Source organism: Silurus meridionalis, chromosome 28 (assembly GCF_014805685.1).
Source record: "Silurus meridionalis isolate SWU-2019-XX chromosome 28, ASM1480568v1, whole genome shotgun sequence".
NCBI lineage: Eukaryota > Metazoa > Chordata > Actinopteri > Siluriformes > Siluridae > Silurus > Silurus meridionalis.
In genome coordinates, this window is record NC_060911.1 from 7,371,959 (window position 1) to 7,389,343 (window position 17,385).

General features: G+C 38.5%; 1 protein-coding gene across 13 annotated transcripts in view; it reads left to right on the plus strand.

Annotated features, from left to right (window-relative positions):
- The window catches only part of nrxn2b (neurexin 2b), a 634,852-nt gene that overhangs the window by 71,092 nt on the left and 546,375 nt on the right, over positions 1–17,385 (plus strand). For all 13 annotated transcript variants that reach the window (XM_046843343.1, XM_046843331.1, XM_046843340.1 and 10 more), the window contains exon 2: positions 14,833–16,125. In XM_046843343.1, coding sequence (XP_046699299.1) covers positions 15,414–16,125 — 712 coding nt within the window. In that variant the 5' untranslated portion in view covers positions 14,833–15,413. The remainder of the gene's footprint in view (positions 1–14,832; positions 16,126–17,385) is intronic.

Sequence of the window (17,385 nt, forward strand, 5' to 3'; positions counted from 1 at the left end):
CAACAGCCTGGTTCAATGTGGAGGTGGGGCTACATCAAGGATCGACTCTGAGTCCATTCCTGTTTGCAGTGGAGTGCTGCCAGCATTGCTTTAGAGGTTGCAGGAGCGCTTGACAGTGCTCAGACAGCACGCCCGAAACTTGCAACAAGCATGGACGAAAGAAGCCTTTTCTGAAGCTGTTTTACAAGAAAAAAGCCCACAAACAGTTTGCTGGCGACAACCTGTCCTAGAGCATGAACTACTGGAAGCATGTCTTGTGAACATGATGCCCCCTTCCTTCAGAAACTGGGCCAAATTGCAGTTTTCCAACATAACGACCCCAAACACACTGCCAAGATGACAACTGCCTTGCTGAAGGTGATTGAGTGGCCAAGTAAGTCTCCAAACCTTAACCCTATTGAACACCTGTAAGGCATCCTCAAGCGGAAGGTGAAGAAGTGCTATGTGTCTAACATCCAGCAGCTCTGTGATGTCATTATGGGGGAGTGGAAGAGGATCCCAGGAACACCCTGTGCAGCTTTGGTAAATTCCATGACCAGGGGGATTAAGGCAGGTTTGGATAACAATGGTGCTCACAGAAAATATTCACACTTTGGACACAGTTTTGACATGTTCACTTATGGTGTACTCACTTTTGTTGGCAGTTATTTTGGAAATAATGGCTGTATGTTGAGTTATTTTCAGAGGACAGTAAATCTATACTGCTGTACAAACTGCACATTGAATACACTAAAATATTTCCAAGTTTCACAAGCCAGTGCACTTTTAGTGCCGGTTCCAAGCCCGGATAAATGGGGAGGGTTGCGTTAGGAAGGGCAATCAGCGTTAAAAAAGTGCCAAATCGAACATGCTGATCACGATCACGAATACGGATGATCCGCTGTGGCGACCAGAAGCCGAAAGAAAGTTTATATCCAAGTTTCATTTCTATCCCCACACCCCGCTATTTTTATTTTTATTTTAAATGCCACATTACAAAGAAACCAGAAAGCAAACTGTTCTCTTTCATGACTCCTTCAAAAAAAAAAAAAACATTAAACTACAATCTCCTTTACAGAAAACTTCAGTGTAACTGTACAATTGTACATGGTTTTTTAAGTAATAAATATTTCTAATGGATTTATTTGCTTTTATGACCTTCATACCACTTTTTGTGAGTTGCTATAGAAATGAGAATGGAGTAGTTAGATATGCAAGTGTATTATGTATAAGAGCTGCTGTCATAGAGAAAATGAATTTCTGTCCTTTATGTGCATTACCATAGTAAGTGTATGCAGTCGCTGGAGTTCCGAGAGCTAGACGAAGGGAAATATATAAGGGGATATATATGGGGGAGAGAGAGAGAGAGAGAGAGAGAAGGAGGGATCTCATCATGCTAAATGTGTTCTTACATTCACATCTGACTATTCACTTCAGGCGGTGGAACCAATTAAATGGAATGGAGAGATTGAATGTGTGTGTGTGAGAGAGTGAGCGAGAGACCGAAGATGGAGATAGACAGAGTAGGACAGACTTAAGGCACAAATAGCTTTATGTTCAGATGTAGCGTCGACAGCCTCAAACACTCTTCAACTCGCAGACTGAATCTCTCACAGTCTGATGTTCCCATTACATAATACACAAAAAGTGATCTATTTAGCTAAGATTATACAGTCGAACATGGATTCACCATTCTTGTGTCTTGTTAACATGCTTAATGTTAGCATGGATGAAAAACTTGCAGCTTCATGTCCGGAAAAAAATGTAATTGAGATTTTTTTCATTACGATCTACATTCTCTCAGAAACAAGTCTCATCCCAGTCCAAAAAACAGTTTCTTTTTAGCATGGCATACTGTGTATACTCGTAGTGAGTGCTAAGAGGGGAGTGGTAGTTTAGTGGTTAAGGCGCTGGGTTACTGATCGGCAGGTCGGGGGTTCAAGCCCTGGTATCGCCGAGCTGCCACTCTTGGGCCCTTGAGCAAGGCCCTTAACACTCTGTTCTCCAGGGGTGCCATATCATGGCCTACCCTGTGCTCTGACCCTAGCTTCTAAGCAAGCTGGGATATACGAAGAACGACTTTTACTGTGCTGTAATGTATATGTGACAAATAAAGGCAATTCTATTATTAAGTTACAGCAAGTAAAATTGTCCTTAGCTTTAAAAAAATGTTAAGGATCCATATAAGCATTTAGTTTTTGCACAATTTGGTAACACACAAAAAAAATAAATGTACGAAATTGGAAACATAACAAAAGCTAGCATGATAACTGTGGCTTAGTTTACTAAAAGCTCCAGTTAGCTGATCTAGGTAGCTACTTAATAAATAATTGAACCTATTTGCTTCTTCTTGTAGTATTGATGCTGTATGGTAATGCAATTAGAAATGTAAAACATTCACATATGTATCTTACTAGCTTGTTACATAAAGTAGCCTTCCAGACCAGGGGTCTACAACATTTTTCAGTTCAAGGACCCCTTAGGCTAAAGAGACATGGGGCAGGGACCCCCTGATAAAAAATTTGTCAAACATAGCTACAGATATTAATAAAAAACAATCTTTTTTTTACGCTAGTTCTATTATGTTAAGACAATTAGAACCATGTTGATTTAACAAAACCTAACCCTATGATTTATGCATCATAACAAACATATAAATCACAATTTAGGTTGTTCACATTTGTCTTTTATTTTAATAGATTTGCAGTTTCATACATGTTTCCTTTTACTATTAGGTGGGCAATCATACATTTAAATGAACATCAGCTTTAATAGAGTTTAATAGAGAAGCTAATAAAAACTTTAATGTAATAATTATAATATATTTTAAATTATATATGTTATTTTTGATGCTTTTACACCTCTTTGTTTTTTTTTAACAAACCCTGCTTAAACAAGGAAGTGGCTAATTTATGGATTTTTCCTGGGTTTTTCCCGGTTTCACAAACTTCAAGCCAAAAAACGGAGCCCCATAACATTAGACCAATGAAATTGTCGAACGGGTTCAGGTGAACCAATGAAACTCTTTATATTAAATCATATGCACTTCCACTGAAGCGGGCCGCACCACATCATAAATATGGATGATGTTCCTCTGACGTTTGACCTGCCGCTCACTCGGACTGTCTACAGGAAATGCGAATCATTCGTCACGCTGAAAACAACTGGGAGTGAAAAAACCCACTTCACGTGTGTTCTGAGCTGCACGGCATCAGGAGAAAAGCTTCACCGATGGTGATTTTTAAACGCACGACGATGCCAAAAGAAAAACTCCAGAGAGAAATTGTTGTGAAAGGAAGGAGGAAGACAGTAAACAATGACTTTCTTGGTAGGCTACTGTTTAGATACAAGCCGTGTAACAGTCACTGTCTTTCGTTAAAGACTGTGTAAGGTTCATTAGTATCAGTGTAGGAACCTGTGGCTTATAGACAGGTGCGGCTTATTTATGTTCAAAATAAAAATCTTTGTAAAATTCAGTGGGTGTGGCTTAATAGTCCGGAAATTACGGTATTTTGTACGCCATTTCACAAACCAGATGAGAGGTAACAGCTGGATCGTGGTTGCCAGCAAAACCATCCCAGTTTATTACAGAAGTGTCGCTCAAACATTTTGGGGGATGGATGGGGGCTATTTTCAGGGAAGCTAATTGTAGTGATTGGGCAATGGCCACATTGACAATATTGAAATAAATAAATTATAAAATAACAACTAAATAAATATACTGTATATACACTCAAAAAAGAGACACAAATAATGAGTTCTATTACAGTGTTCTTTGTGAAATAATATTTTTTTTTCTTTTGAGAACAGACTTTTTTTTCTCTCCGATCATATAAACGCATCTTTGATTTCAGCACACTGCACTCTTCTACCAGCCCTACCTCTCAAATAAGGGAGTCTAATAACTTCTTGTATGCAAATCTTCTCTACACTGACTAGGTTCGCTCTGTTTCGCATGATAAAAGTGCAGATCACGGGGTCAGTAAATACCCTTTCATCGTTAACTGCATCCTATAATGAATCCAGATGAGCACATCATTCACCGCACTGATCCAGAAGCCTTGATTAATCAGAGACAAAAGGCACGCTGTGCATTCTGGGAAATTGCCCATTCTCAAACACACCGAAAGCATCATTTGATCCTCGACAAGCACTTCTAACGGCAATCTACGAGTGTAAATTGTTTTTGCTTTGGAAGATTGCACTGCGAACTGTTAGAGCCGATGGGCCGTTTCAGCCCATCTCCCATGCGTTCAGAATGATATTATTTCTCTCCTCAGCAACTCCTATGATGCCCCCCCCAAACCCTGAACACCCTCCTAGACTTCTTTAGAACCAGATGAGTCATGCTGAAGGATCGTCTGAATGGGACAAATGGAAAAAGAAAAGCGAGGCAGGGCAAGATAGATGGGTAAAGAAAACAATGAAGGAATTCTCCATCATAAGTTATAGTGCATAGTGAAGCAATGGCAAAAAAAACAAGTAGATTTCCTGGTCACATTAAGCCTTTGTTGTTTGTACAGGAGCTTAAAATTCTGCCTTGGTTTGATTAGCTAGCTACAAAAGGTTTGCAAAAAAATGCCGTTAATTTACCATCAGTATCTAAAATCACTGTGTGATTTGACCGATTTTACATTTTTTGTGTGTTCTGTGCTTTTTACTGCACTATAACCTTTACAAGAGCATTTTGTTGGCCTGAATAATTACTTTTTTACTTTTACTTTGCTAACATGCCCGGCTAGCCACCTCAGCTGTTAGCCTCTTTGCTCCAGTGCAAAACTAAACACTACCGCCTCAACGACTCCTTGGCTGATTGACTACATATACACTCGGGTGCACTGTGTACGTTTTCTGTTTGTGCCAAGTAATTATTTCCTGATTTTCAATATTCCTGAAACAGAGCCTAGCAAAACATGACACACTCCCGCTACAAATGTTGGATCTGTGAAGCATAAAATGAACAAATAAGTCAAGGCTTATTGAAATACCAATTCGCCGAATTGCGTATTGTCATGGACTGCAGCTATTTTTCGATTTATTTTATTTTTTATTTATTTTTCTCCTTTTCCGTTGGAAACCTGTAATAATCTGAGCGTTTTTAAAAGCAGAAATGTGACGATGCTTTACTGTGACAGATATGACGTTTCAATCTGTGATGAGCGCTTCGGGAAGACGGTGACAGTCAAGCACTATGACAGCGCCATAACAGCTTGAATTTCAATCCTCAGAATAGTGGAGGGAGGAAAAAAACTGAATATGAGAAGCTCTGTGACCTGGAAAACCGATGGACTAAATAAATAAATAAATAAATAAATAAATAGCATTATTGGGGGGTTATTGTACAATGCTTAGGCTGTCAGTTTTACTTTTGTCATAAAAGATATTTAGTTTGTGCCCCGATTTCTTTGTATATATCTACACACTTATTGGTAAAACAAGGGGCCCTTTACTTTTTGGTTCTGACACTGTTTCCTGTTGTATTATTGATCTAATTAGCACAAGCGATTTTGCAGTACCCAGAGAGGAATCAAGTGTGTGTGTGTGTGTGTGTGTGTGTGTGTGTGTGTGTGTGTGTGTGTGTGTGTGGTTGTTTTTCCCTCACAATCAGTTATTTATCTGCCTGTTTTGCTTGTACGATCTGAGAGCAGGTGAGGCAGGAAAGGCAAAGATGAGAAACGCACTGAAACGTGTGTCAGAAGAAGCAAGTGCTCCGCTTTCAAAATCCAAACATGGCCGTCCCCTTCACCGTCCGTTAACTCACTCTTTATTTCCCTCTTTTCTTTTTTTTCCCCGCTCTTGGTTGTTCTGAAAGCAGAACACGTGCTTACAAAATAATGCGCCTTACACACAAGCAGATTCAAAGACCAAACCTCAATTTGCCATGAAAAGAAATACACTTATAAGATGGACTGTATTTGAGAGTGATTTTCCATTTATTATTGAATCATCCATGCATCCATTTGCATCTTTGGGGGGGGTCCTTAATTCAAAAAGGCATTGCTGATTGGACAAGAAAAAAGGACTGCAGTTTCTGTTTTTTTTTTGCAATGAATACATTTTTTTTGCAGTAGTATTTTTAAGGCCTTTATTTCTTTTGATATTTACTTTTGATATATATTTTTTAAAGAAATATTTCACGTGATGAGATTAGCATAAGAAATTTACCAAAAAAAGGTGTAATAGTGCAAGAAATTATGTATAATGTTTTAAGGACTTCTCAAAATGTTTCTTTGATTTCTTCACAACCTGACCTTATTTTTATCTTATAAGTCTTTTATTGTTCTATTATTTAGAATAAATTTTTACTTTTAGAAAAAAATAAAAATGTAATTTACTTGCAATGTTGCGACTTTTTGAACTTTATATCGCAACTTTTTTCCTCTTTAAGAAATGATTCTCGTGACTAACTAAATGACACCTCATTAGCAACTGATCGCTAAACATCACTCCCTTACCTTCTTTTCTTTTTTCTGGATTGAATTACAGCAGGAGTCCATCCATCTTCTATTTACTATCTGCACTGTGTGAATCTTTGGCAGCTTGTGTGTGTTGATCACTGATCTCCATTCTATCCTTTTTTTCGCTCAGAATGAGGGACTGAAACAAAGAAAGGGGAGAGGTGCAGGAAGATGTTTCATCAGAGACGAATGAGGGGAGCGAAAGAAAAGAGCAGTGAGTGTGTGCGAGTGCGAGAAGAGAACAACAGGATGTGTGTAGTTGCCGAGAATTAATCAGAAGGCAACAAAGCGCACAACCAGTTTCTGCCGAGAGAATCAATCCATTTAAAGGAGCTCATCAGGCTTCCTCTGTCTCTCCTTTTCTCAAACACACACTCTCTTTCTCACACACACACACACACACAAGGAGAGGGCTATTCACTGTGTCTCGAGCTGCTCCTGGTTAATTATCTCACAGCAGCAGTCTCCCTTGTACAGACGAGAGTATTTTTTGGCCTCAGCTCCACTGAGATTTATAGCCCTCTTTTTTGCAGTGAAAAAAAATAAAATGGTGGAAAAAACAAAAGACTTTACGTTATTCATTACCTATTTATTTCAAAATAAATACCTACACCATTTATCCTTTAAAGGCAGAATTCTGCTGCTTGAGCATACTCGAGGATTGTATTTAGAATTTACCTTTTTTTGAAATGATTATTTTCCTTTCTGCACTCTGAAAGTGTATCGAAGTCAAAAGGTCGTTTTTAAGCAGCACTGAACCATTTGGAAATAAACTGGATGGAAGAGACTGCTGGGGCACTCTGCCATTACAGAGCCAAGAGGTCAGTGTACCGATTGTTGCCGTGATGGACGGCTGACCCATCCACTGCCATGCAACTTTAGAGCCGTGACTGTGCGCTAACAAACACCAAGCTCTCTGCAGTGCTCAGTCAGCCGCTAGTTATCACCGGCTGATTGGCGCTGACGATGACCGGGATCGGTTGTTCAGCCAAGTGGTTTATTGTAAAGGAAAACAAAAACAAGGAACGACAATATGGAAGAGCAAATGCGAATAATGGTTCATGCTGGTGAAAAAATGATAGCTAGTCTAGTTTATTTGGCAACATCCTAGCACGTGTGAGTGAGAACCTGTCACATGTCGCTGCACCTACTACATTCTAGCTAAATGGAAAATCACGTTTAGGCTTGTTTTGTTTTTCTTCGAAATCCACTTTGGCATCTTAGCTTCGAGAAAGCATTCATATATTTCCGCAAAATGACTTTACAATCTTGTTCCTGCAGACTTATTAAGGCAGGAGTCAATTTAACAAATTTTCTTATAAATCAATAAATAAACCTTGTTAGCCAGGTGTACATTTCTCACACAGTCAGTCATTAATTGATCAGGTTATTGAATATCTGTATCACTGTGTGATATAGAAATGACTATGTTCATTAGTTTGGTTTCAATTAGCCTTTAAGAATGGCCATGATGCCGGTACATGGCACTCAGTATAGAATTAAGTGCATGTTTCTTCTTTCGTGTAGTAAAAAGGTTTTAAAAGTTTTTTTTATTTAGAAAATATTCAAATATATTTTTATTTAAAATATTTTAGATATTTTCAAAATGTATTTATACTAAAAGTTGGCTGTTGTAATTCTTGGGGGGCACTGAACAGCAATGTTCGAAGTTTAATATAAACTTTACAGGGAAGTGGCTTAAAAAAGTGGACTTGAGAACCTACAGCTGATTTCATTACGCTTCACCTCAGTAACTAGTATCTGTAGTGGGATGTTCGTACATTATTCTGAATTCTATTCATTATTTTTTGGTGTACATTATGTTCAATAAAAATGTAAAAGGTGGTGTTTGTGGTGGTATAGGTTTCAATACATAAATGCCTTCAAACTCCACTCCTTACACTGAATGTTGTTTTTTTTTCACAACAGAGTACAAATTTATTTTATTTGTCACAGCTGTAGTCTGGTCCTGTTTTCTGTGTCCTGATTTTGTGTCTGTCTTGTGAGCGAGTGTGTTTATGAATGTCATAGATATTTAAAAAACGTCTGAGAGGTTCATTTAATTCTAAAGATACACAGTACTTATTTATTTTCAGCTTAAAGACAGAGGAGCCTTTAGATGGCCACCTTAAAAAGAGACGTAATGCTTTAGAAGACAATGTAGTAGTATATAAATAAATCAAATTTTACCTCACCATGCTGAGAATAGACCCTTGAGCCGTAAAGAGAGTGATACAGTGTAGAGCGTTTGGTCAAACGTTCTCTGTGGAAGTAGAGTGTGCAATATCACACAAGGCCAAAGAAGGAAACGAAATAATATTACATTTTATCTTGTAACTTCGATTGGGGGACGGAGCGGCAGAGCAGTAGGTAGCGTTGTCTCCTCACGGACCTGTTTGCCACCTCCTGGGTCCCTTGTATCCGAATTGCATTTTAGTTTCTTCTCATCTCTACACCAAAGAAAATTCTGCACTCATCTAACATCGTTAGAGAGTTCGAGCTTTACTGTTTTTGGATGACACAATCTAGATTAATGTGTGTAACATGTCAGGGTCAAGAAAACTTTGCAAATTACTTTTTTTAAACCCGTTGGGAAAAAAAAACGTCTGCTTTCCAAGCCTGACAATGTTATGTTAATTTTTAACCTTTGTGCCTAATGTGAATATGATTTGGCAGGTTAATTATCCCAATTTTCGTTTTTAGCAGCTAAAAATATAAAATTGAAAATAACAGTTGATAGTATGGGCATAAGTCAGCTGTAAGTATTAAACAAAGCTTCATTGCTTAAATAGCCTTTCCTTTATTATAATGTGCACTTAACAGTTTGTGGAACGATATAAAAATAATTTACAGCCACACATTTGGATACACACTTTATGGATAGGAAGTTAACACAGGAATTGTTGTAGCTTTGACTGTATTGCTGCAGCTGCTTCTTCTTTCAGCTGCTCCCATTAGGGGTCGCCACAGCTGATTATCTGTCTCCATACCCCCCTCCTCTACATCTGCCTCTTTTAAACCAACTACCTGCATGTCTTCCCTCACCACATCCATAAACCTGCTCCTTGGTCTTTCTCTTTTCCTCCTTCCTGGTGGCTCCATCTCCTACCGATTTACCTCATTTTCCTCCTCTGCACATGTCCAAACCATCTCAATCGTGCCTTCCTCACCTTGTCTCCAAAATGTCCTACATGCGCTGTCCCTCTAATAAACTAATTTCTAATCCTGTCCATCCTCGTAACTCCCAACGAAAAAATCTTCAGAAGAGCATCTTCAGCATCTTCCACCTCCAGCTCGGCCTTCTGTCTTTTACTTAATGCCACTGTCTCTTTACCATACAACAACGCAGGTTTTACCACAGTCCTATAAACTTTCCCTTTCACTCTTGCAGATACCCTTTTATCATAAATCACTCCTGCTATCACTCTTCTCCACCCACTCCACCCTGCCTGCACTCTTTTCTTCACTTCTCTAACACACTCTCCATTACATTGCACTGTTGACCCCAGGTACCTGAAATCTTCCACCTTCTCCACCTCTTCTCCCTGCAACCTCACCCCTCCACTTCCCTCCCTCTCATTCACACTCATGTACTCTGTCTTACTCTTACTCACTTTCATTCTCCTTCTCTCCAGCATGTACCTTCACCTCTTTAGGCTCTTTTCAACCTGCTCCCTACTCCCACTTCAAATCACAATATCATCCACAAACATCATAGTCCATAGAGACTCCTGTCTGATCTCATCCGTCAACCTGTCCATCATCACTGCAAATAGAAAAGGGCTCAAAGCAGATCCTTCCTGCAGTCTAACCTTCACCTTAAACCAGTCTGTCGTTCCTACTGCACACTTTACTGCTGTCACACTGTCCTCATACATGTCCTGCACCACCTTAAATTAAACGTGTTGAAACCATTCATTATTACAAATTCTTAGCCCTTTATGGCTTGTAGAGCAAAAGTACCTATGCAATTTTAAAAGCATCTTATGATTTAATGCTTTAGGATGCTTTAGAGTCTGTTTGAACAGAAACCCTGTTGTGTTTTCGATTGAAGTGTGGTTTGTTTAAGAACAATACAAGCATTTTAATAATGAGTGTCTTGGTCTACTTTCAAGCAATGCTGAATTGACACAGCTGCAAGAACTGAACCAAACACTTGAGTTTTGGGTTGTGCCATAGCATTGTGCTGCAACACTGCAGAAGTAATTAGTAACTAATTGGTATTTTTCAGTATTTTAACTAACATCTTTCCTCTGAGACATGCAGCCTTAAAAATGCTTTTCATACAGTGTCAAAAGGTGGTGTAACAATCGTAGAAGAAATCGTTTTCTACTCTTTTCTACATATATATGCTCGCAGATGCCGACAATTGGCTAACAAAGTTGGGAATTTAGATCCCAACTATGACAATAGGAACTGGATGTGTCCACTTTCTCCTGTCGATTGTCATAGTTGGGATTTACATTCGCTATATCCCAATGATGGACTAAATTATATATTCACTTCTTCCACTTTTGTTTTGCCTTTTCTTTGTTACAGAATTTCCTGTTTTTTTAATCTCGTCCAATTTCCTGACTTTGGTGGTCCTAATTTAATACCAGAATGCAGAATTCGACCATGATATTCATGATATTTGCCCCTGCAAAGAAAAAAAAAAATATATAAACACTGTTCAGCTTCTTGGCATTTTGCAAAGAATGACCCCTAACTCCAGCACCAAGCGATATGTGGGCTCAAGTGTAGATCCCATTGGACAAATCGATCCTCAGTCCATGACCACACCACATGCCCTAATAGAGCTAATGCCACTTACCTGTTTGCAAATGAACTACTTCCTGAGTAAGTCAGACTGTCACAGTTACTGTCAGACCCTCATCCTATCCCATGTTCCTCAGCACTGCCAGCCCAGTAATACAAAGGTTTATTTGCAACATTTGCTTTAATAAAAACAAAAACCTGCAATTGGGTTTATTTGTCCACTTCACAAGTATTGATTTTATAAATGGTCACAGTTTGTTTTATTAGCAGTGATGACAGTGGCAAGTTAGGACGTTAACAGTCTGTCTGTTTGCAACGGCACTTCCGATTTTAGGCTTTTATGCAAAAGAAATTGTGATTCTCATCAAGCCCATTAATTTTGTGATGAGCGATATGCTCCAAACACTTTCCAAATTAAGCAATAAACCTGAACCAGATTTAGAAATCCATTTATTGTGCTCCTGTTGGAATGAAAACGCTGCTGTTCGGTTTTCCTCCAATAAATGAATAAATACTGCCTAAGTGGATTATTGGATTATTTAAGGACTGAAATAGAGAATTAATTCTTATTAGTGGTAATATCCAGGGCAAAAAGGACACGTGCAGTATTTATGCATGGATAACGTTTTTTTGGAGACAAATTCTATGGATAATTAAAAAAAAAAAAAGTGTAGATCCGATGTGCTATGAACATATGAATATGTTTATGTACATACAAACATATATGTATGCTGAGTTTTTTTTGTAAATATTTATTAATCAATAATTGGTGAATATGGTCATTTTGTTATCTGGGAAAAAATGCAAAAGATGAATTTGACAGATTGAAAGAAATTAACACAGAATCCCCACCCTCCCTCTCGTGTCTACGTTTATTTGTATGAATTTTAATATTAATCTTTATGAACTACTTTATCCCTGCATTTAAATTAGAGCAGGCAGAATTTTGGACTTGTCTTAATACAAATCCATTCAGTCACTTTTGCACTGCAAACATAAATGACAACTTCAGCTTGTCAATGTTAATAAATGGTCATGCTACAGTGTAAGCGGAATAATCCATGGTTAGGTTTGAGCGACACCATATTTTTTTAATCCACAGTGCTGCCACCTGAAGATCCATTTAAAACAAGCTAAAGAAATAGGAAGAACAGATTATAGAAGAGAAGACTCTATAATGTACTTTATACAGATACTGGCAGCCATACTGTGTTGTTCTAAACTTTTATAGATGGTTCTGGCAGCTATGACTTTTTCTCACAGCATTTGAGTGGGTTATTAATTATTGTTTAGTATTCCTTTCCATTGATTTTTTTATTCCTGGCAAAAATGGGTAATAATCCAAGTTCATTTGGTGAAAGACTTTCTTATACTGCTTGTATTTTCTTTGGAACACATTTGCTGATTTCTCCAAGTCAAGTCAAGAAGCTTTTATTGTCATTTTAACCAAATATGAAATTAAATTAAACGTTTCTCCAGAACCCTGGTGCTACATAGACAACATAAAGCTACATAACAGAAAACATTGGGCTAAGAACTAGTAAGTGTCCTCGCCACATAAAGTGCATCGTGTGCAACCTGGTGCAAACAGTTCAAGACAACACAAGACAGTGTAGGACGAATACACAAAATACAAAATAGTGCCGCCAGTAAACCTGCTGTATATTACACAGTGCGGTGTGTAAAAGAGAACTGAGTACAGGAGTGAACATTTGTAATGAACCAACATGTAAACAAAAGGGTTTGTGAAAAACAGCATCTAAAGTTTGTAGTGATAAAGTGATATAATATGGGTGTTGCTGAAGACATGGATGTGTGAAGTGAGTACGAGTGTGTGTTGAGTCTGGGTTGTATTGATCAGTCACACAGTTTAGTCACACAGTTGAGTGTGTGTGTGCGTAAAGTAGCTAACCAAGAATTTTTGTGCTTTATTTTTTAAAGCATTAGACCACAAGAAAAAATTGTTTCACAGTTTTATGCAAAGGTAAAATTAATTACTGTTTTAAATGACTTGTTCTAATACAAACATCTTGTATGCTACATTTTTGGTTTTTGACCTCTGGTCACAGGCATAGTTTGTGGCGATCAGCAAATGAGATGAGCTCCATCATTAGTAAGTGAAGCATTCATTTTAGATGTATTAAATTGTGTATTTTGGCTTCATTGTTGTATTTTGTGCAGCTGTATGTACATCTGGTCCTCGGTCTAACACTTAGCAAACAGGTACCAGCTTGAGTAGATTACAACAGTCATTAAATGAAGCGATTTACTGAGTAAGTAAGAGACCAGGTGAACGAGTGCTTCAGTAAATGAATTAACTATGTATTGCATGAGGAAATGAGCGAGTTAATAGGCCAGAGTACAAAGCAGGCATCAGGTGAGTGTGTGTTGGGGAGACTGAGTCAATAATTAATCCAAACGACGGAAGCAGGGTTCAGTTGCGAGCTCCTCGCATAGGATATTAAATCTCTCTTCCGAATTAATGAAATAAAGGACCTCATGAGCACAGACTCCCAGATCAAATGCAGCAATCACCGTTTCCTTTGCTTGCACCTCACCCTTGTTCAGAGTGAGTAGCAAGGCGCAGATGCCATTGAATAATCAGGTTTTTGACTCAATAAAATCACTTTATTGCAACATCACATTGTAGATTATGACACAGGATTTTGTAGGTAATGCTTCTTAATACAAATTGTATTTTCATATGCTATTCAGAGAAATTTGGGGTTGAGTCTCGGGTCTTTGTTCTATCTACGCTATTGCACGTAGGAATAATAATAATAATAAAATAATGTAAAAATTACTGCAGTATTATTTATACGGAGTTGTTTGAAGTACAGTCTATCCCTATCAAACTGAGTGCATGATGTGATAAAATAACACATTTAATCAGTAAATCAGTATTCCCAGGGTCTCCATTTGAACTCAAAATAACAGGTTTGAATTTAGCCCTACACAAACTGTATACTCTGTGCAAATTCTGGATATTATAGATAAAAGTTTAATGTTGATGTCAAGTATTTGGTTTTACTACATTATTAAATAATTGGTCTAAGAAAAACTGAACATAGCACCTTGTGAGGTCATTTCTAGAAATTGGACAATATTGCTTATAGAAAATTAGAAACTTAGACTGCACAATAATCAAGGACAGGCTTTTTTTTTTTTTTTTTTTTTTTCGATAACTTATATTTTAAGGGCTAGGGTTGGAGTTATCCAAGTCCAAAATCATGTAGCAGTTCAGTCAAGTTCAAAAGTGAATTAGTCTGAATCAAGTCCCGAATCAAATTCATGTTTTGCGTCAGTGAATGTTTGACTGAATTATGACTCCAGATTAACTTCTAAAGTTGATTTAACTTAGTCATGGCTTATTAATAAGTTATTTTTTACAATGCTTGTTATTTCTACTTAAAGTACTGCTATATAAACCTCCAAAACATGTCTGAATTTTCATGGGTGCTATTATTTTCCATAGTCATTGTGTTTACCTGCACTGTAGCCAATTCTATGGCTGATAATTGTTTGGATATTAATGGTTATGCTTCTTACTGACTAATACTGCTTTATATACTGTAATTAGATTTTCCTCAACTGTTGCACTTGTACCTGATATTTGTGTTCATTTGTTCTCCTGCAGGAGCCTTGAGGTCAGGATGATGCAAAAACCCGGATCTTCGGTGGCTTAATTCCTCTGGGAGGAAGAAGACGGATTAGGGAGAAGTAGAGCAAGGTGACAGAGGACCATGCACACTTTCTCTTGTCCGCTGGATGTGATATAGCCACAATGCCCTTTGCTTTTTAAAAAGAATATACAAATTTATCTCCTACTCAAGCCCTTGGTTACTTATTGAGGAATACCGCATGCCTCAGCTGTATTTACAGAGCGAAAGTTTTGAGATCCGCCAAAGGACTACATCAGTTTTTTTTTCTGACCTTTCTTGCTGTGTAAATGGTGCCTACTAATGGAGAGAAGAAGGAAAGATTTTGAAGAAAATCAAGACACAACCAGAGAGTGAGAAAGAAAAAACGAAACGAATCTGCAGCACTGAGAATACAGTCTTTGGAGATTTCGAGTGTTCTTCTCTACAGTCTGTTACATAATCCCCCACTGTAGAAGGAACATAGCTGTCAAAAAACAATCCTACCCAATATTAACCTCTGTTTATTAAGTTGAGCTGAGTGTTTTTCTAGGATTTGCTCTATTCAATTCGTGGTAGAATGACAAGGGAAACTACGTCTTCATGGTGGCCCATGTGGCTCTTAACCTTAATGGTGTACGTTCATTCTGCAGAGGCCCTAGAGTTTGGGGGTGCGCCGGGTCAGTGGGCTCGCTATGCCCGCTGGGAGGCAGGCTCGATCGGAGAGCTAAGCTTCAGTCTGAAGACCAATGTGAGCAAGGCTCTTGTACTCTACCTGGATGATGGAGGTAACTGTGACTTTCTCGAGCTCCTGATCGCAGAAGGACATCTGAAGTTGCGTTTTGCCATCCACTGTGCTGAGCCGGCCACCATCTATATGGAGACACGTGTAAGCGACGACCGCTGGCACATGGTCCTCCTCACGCGCAACTATCGCGAGACCATGCTTATGGTGGATGGTGAAACCAAAGTGGCAGAAGTCCGCTCTAAGCGCAGGGAGATGGCCGTGGTCAGTGACCTCTTTGTGGGAGGAATTCCTCCAGATGTTCGCCTGTCTGCCCTCACCTCCAGCACAGTCAAGTACGAGCCTCCGTTCCTGGGCCTTATTTCCAACTTGAAGGTCGGAGAGATGCCTCCTAGTCTGCTGAACAGCCAAGGAATTCAGAGTGACCTGGAGTACTTGTGTACCAAGCAGAACCCATGTCTCAATGGAGGATTCTGTGTCGTCCAGTTTGGAGAGGTGCATTGCGATTGCTCTCTCACACGCTTTAGGGGGAAATACTGCAAGGAAGGTAAGAGGAAGACCCTAATGTTGCTTATTGAAATAATGAAGAATGCGCAATTATTTTTTAAGAGTATGAGAGTAAGGGTAGTGCAAAGCAGTACACAGAATACAACCTTGTAGTGTAAAGAAAGTGCGTATTAAAGCATGGCACTGTGGTTTTGTCATGGATGAGATCATGGCTTCCAGGCATCACCAGTTTGACCCTGAGCTCAGATTACTGTGCCTGTGTCGAGTTTTGCATGTTCTCCTTATGTCTGTGGGGTTTTTTCACCTCAAAAAACAAACAGCTGTACGAAACTAGATGTATAATTGGTGACCTACAACCCTAGGTTTTCCTTCTGGGGTGTGATCTTTGCTTAAGTCCAGTGTTTTCTAGATCAGTTCTGTATCTGTTGCAGCTGTGACCCAGATCAAGCAGTTAATAGAAATTAAGTTGCAGTCAGATTGCTTTTAGTAACCATTTTAAACAAAGGTTATGAAGTAATGGTCTACTTACTTGCATGAAGTATTCTACACTTAGAAAAATGCCTAAAGGTTTTTTCTATTTATTTTTTATCAATGTCTGGGTTTTCTACTTTGATCTTTTTCTAAAATACATAGACTATGGGTTCCTCACGGGAAATAAAGTCAAGAAATCCTTTAGATTGCTAGATTTAAGAATGTAATATAGTGAGGAACATGTTTCCGGTGTTTGATTTGTTGCTGTATAGCGTTTCCTTTCCATAATGTCTTATTTAGTCTACGTTTCCGACTAAACATATCCTACACCAGATTTAAGTGTAGCGTACAATTAAGCAAGTTAAATCCTTACCAAATAATAAAAGTAATAAACAATTTTACATTTAATGGTCAGGAACACAGTTTGCTGCCACCTCTGAAAGCTAATGCACTGCAAGGGAGCTTTTCGCCCCCAGTCTGGCCTTCACGTACGTTTACAAAGCACGGGCTTTCAAGATGGATGAAGCCAGGCTGTTTTTTTTTTACTTTGCCTTTCCCTAAAACAAATTTCATCCAATTCCCACCCAATCACTCTCTTCCTTCCATCCCAGAATGCAATTTAATTTCCTGCTGAGGATCTCTGACCCCAGTGCTTTGCTTGTTTTCTCTTTTTCACCATCAATTTTTGGAGAGATTTAAGCTTTATCACTCCCACATGCTTTTGAAATGTTCTTTTCGACTCTAACTCACTCTTACATCTGCTTTGCTTTATCTTCTTTTGTTTATTTCAGGTCATCTTTCACTCTTTTGCCTATAATGGTATTATGAT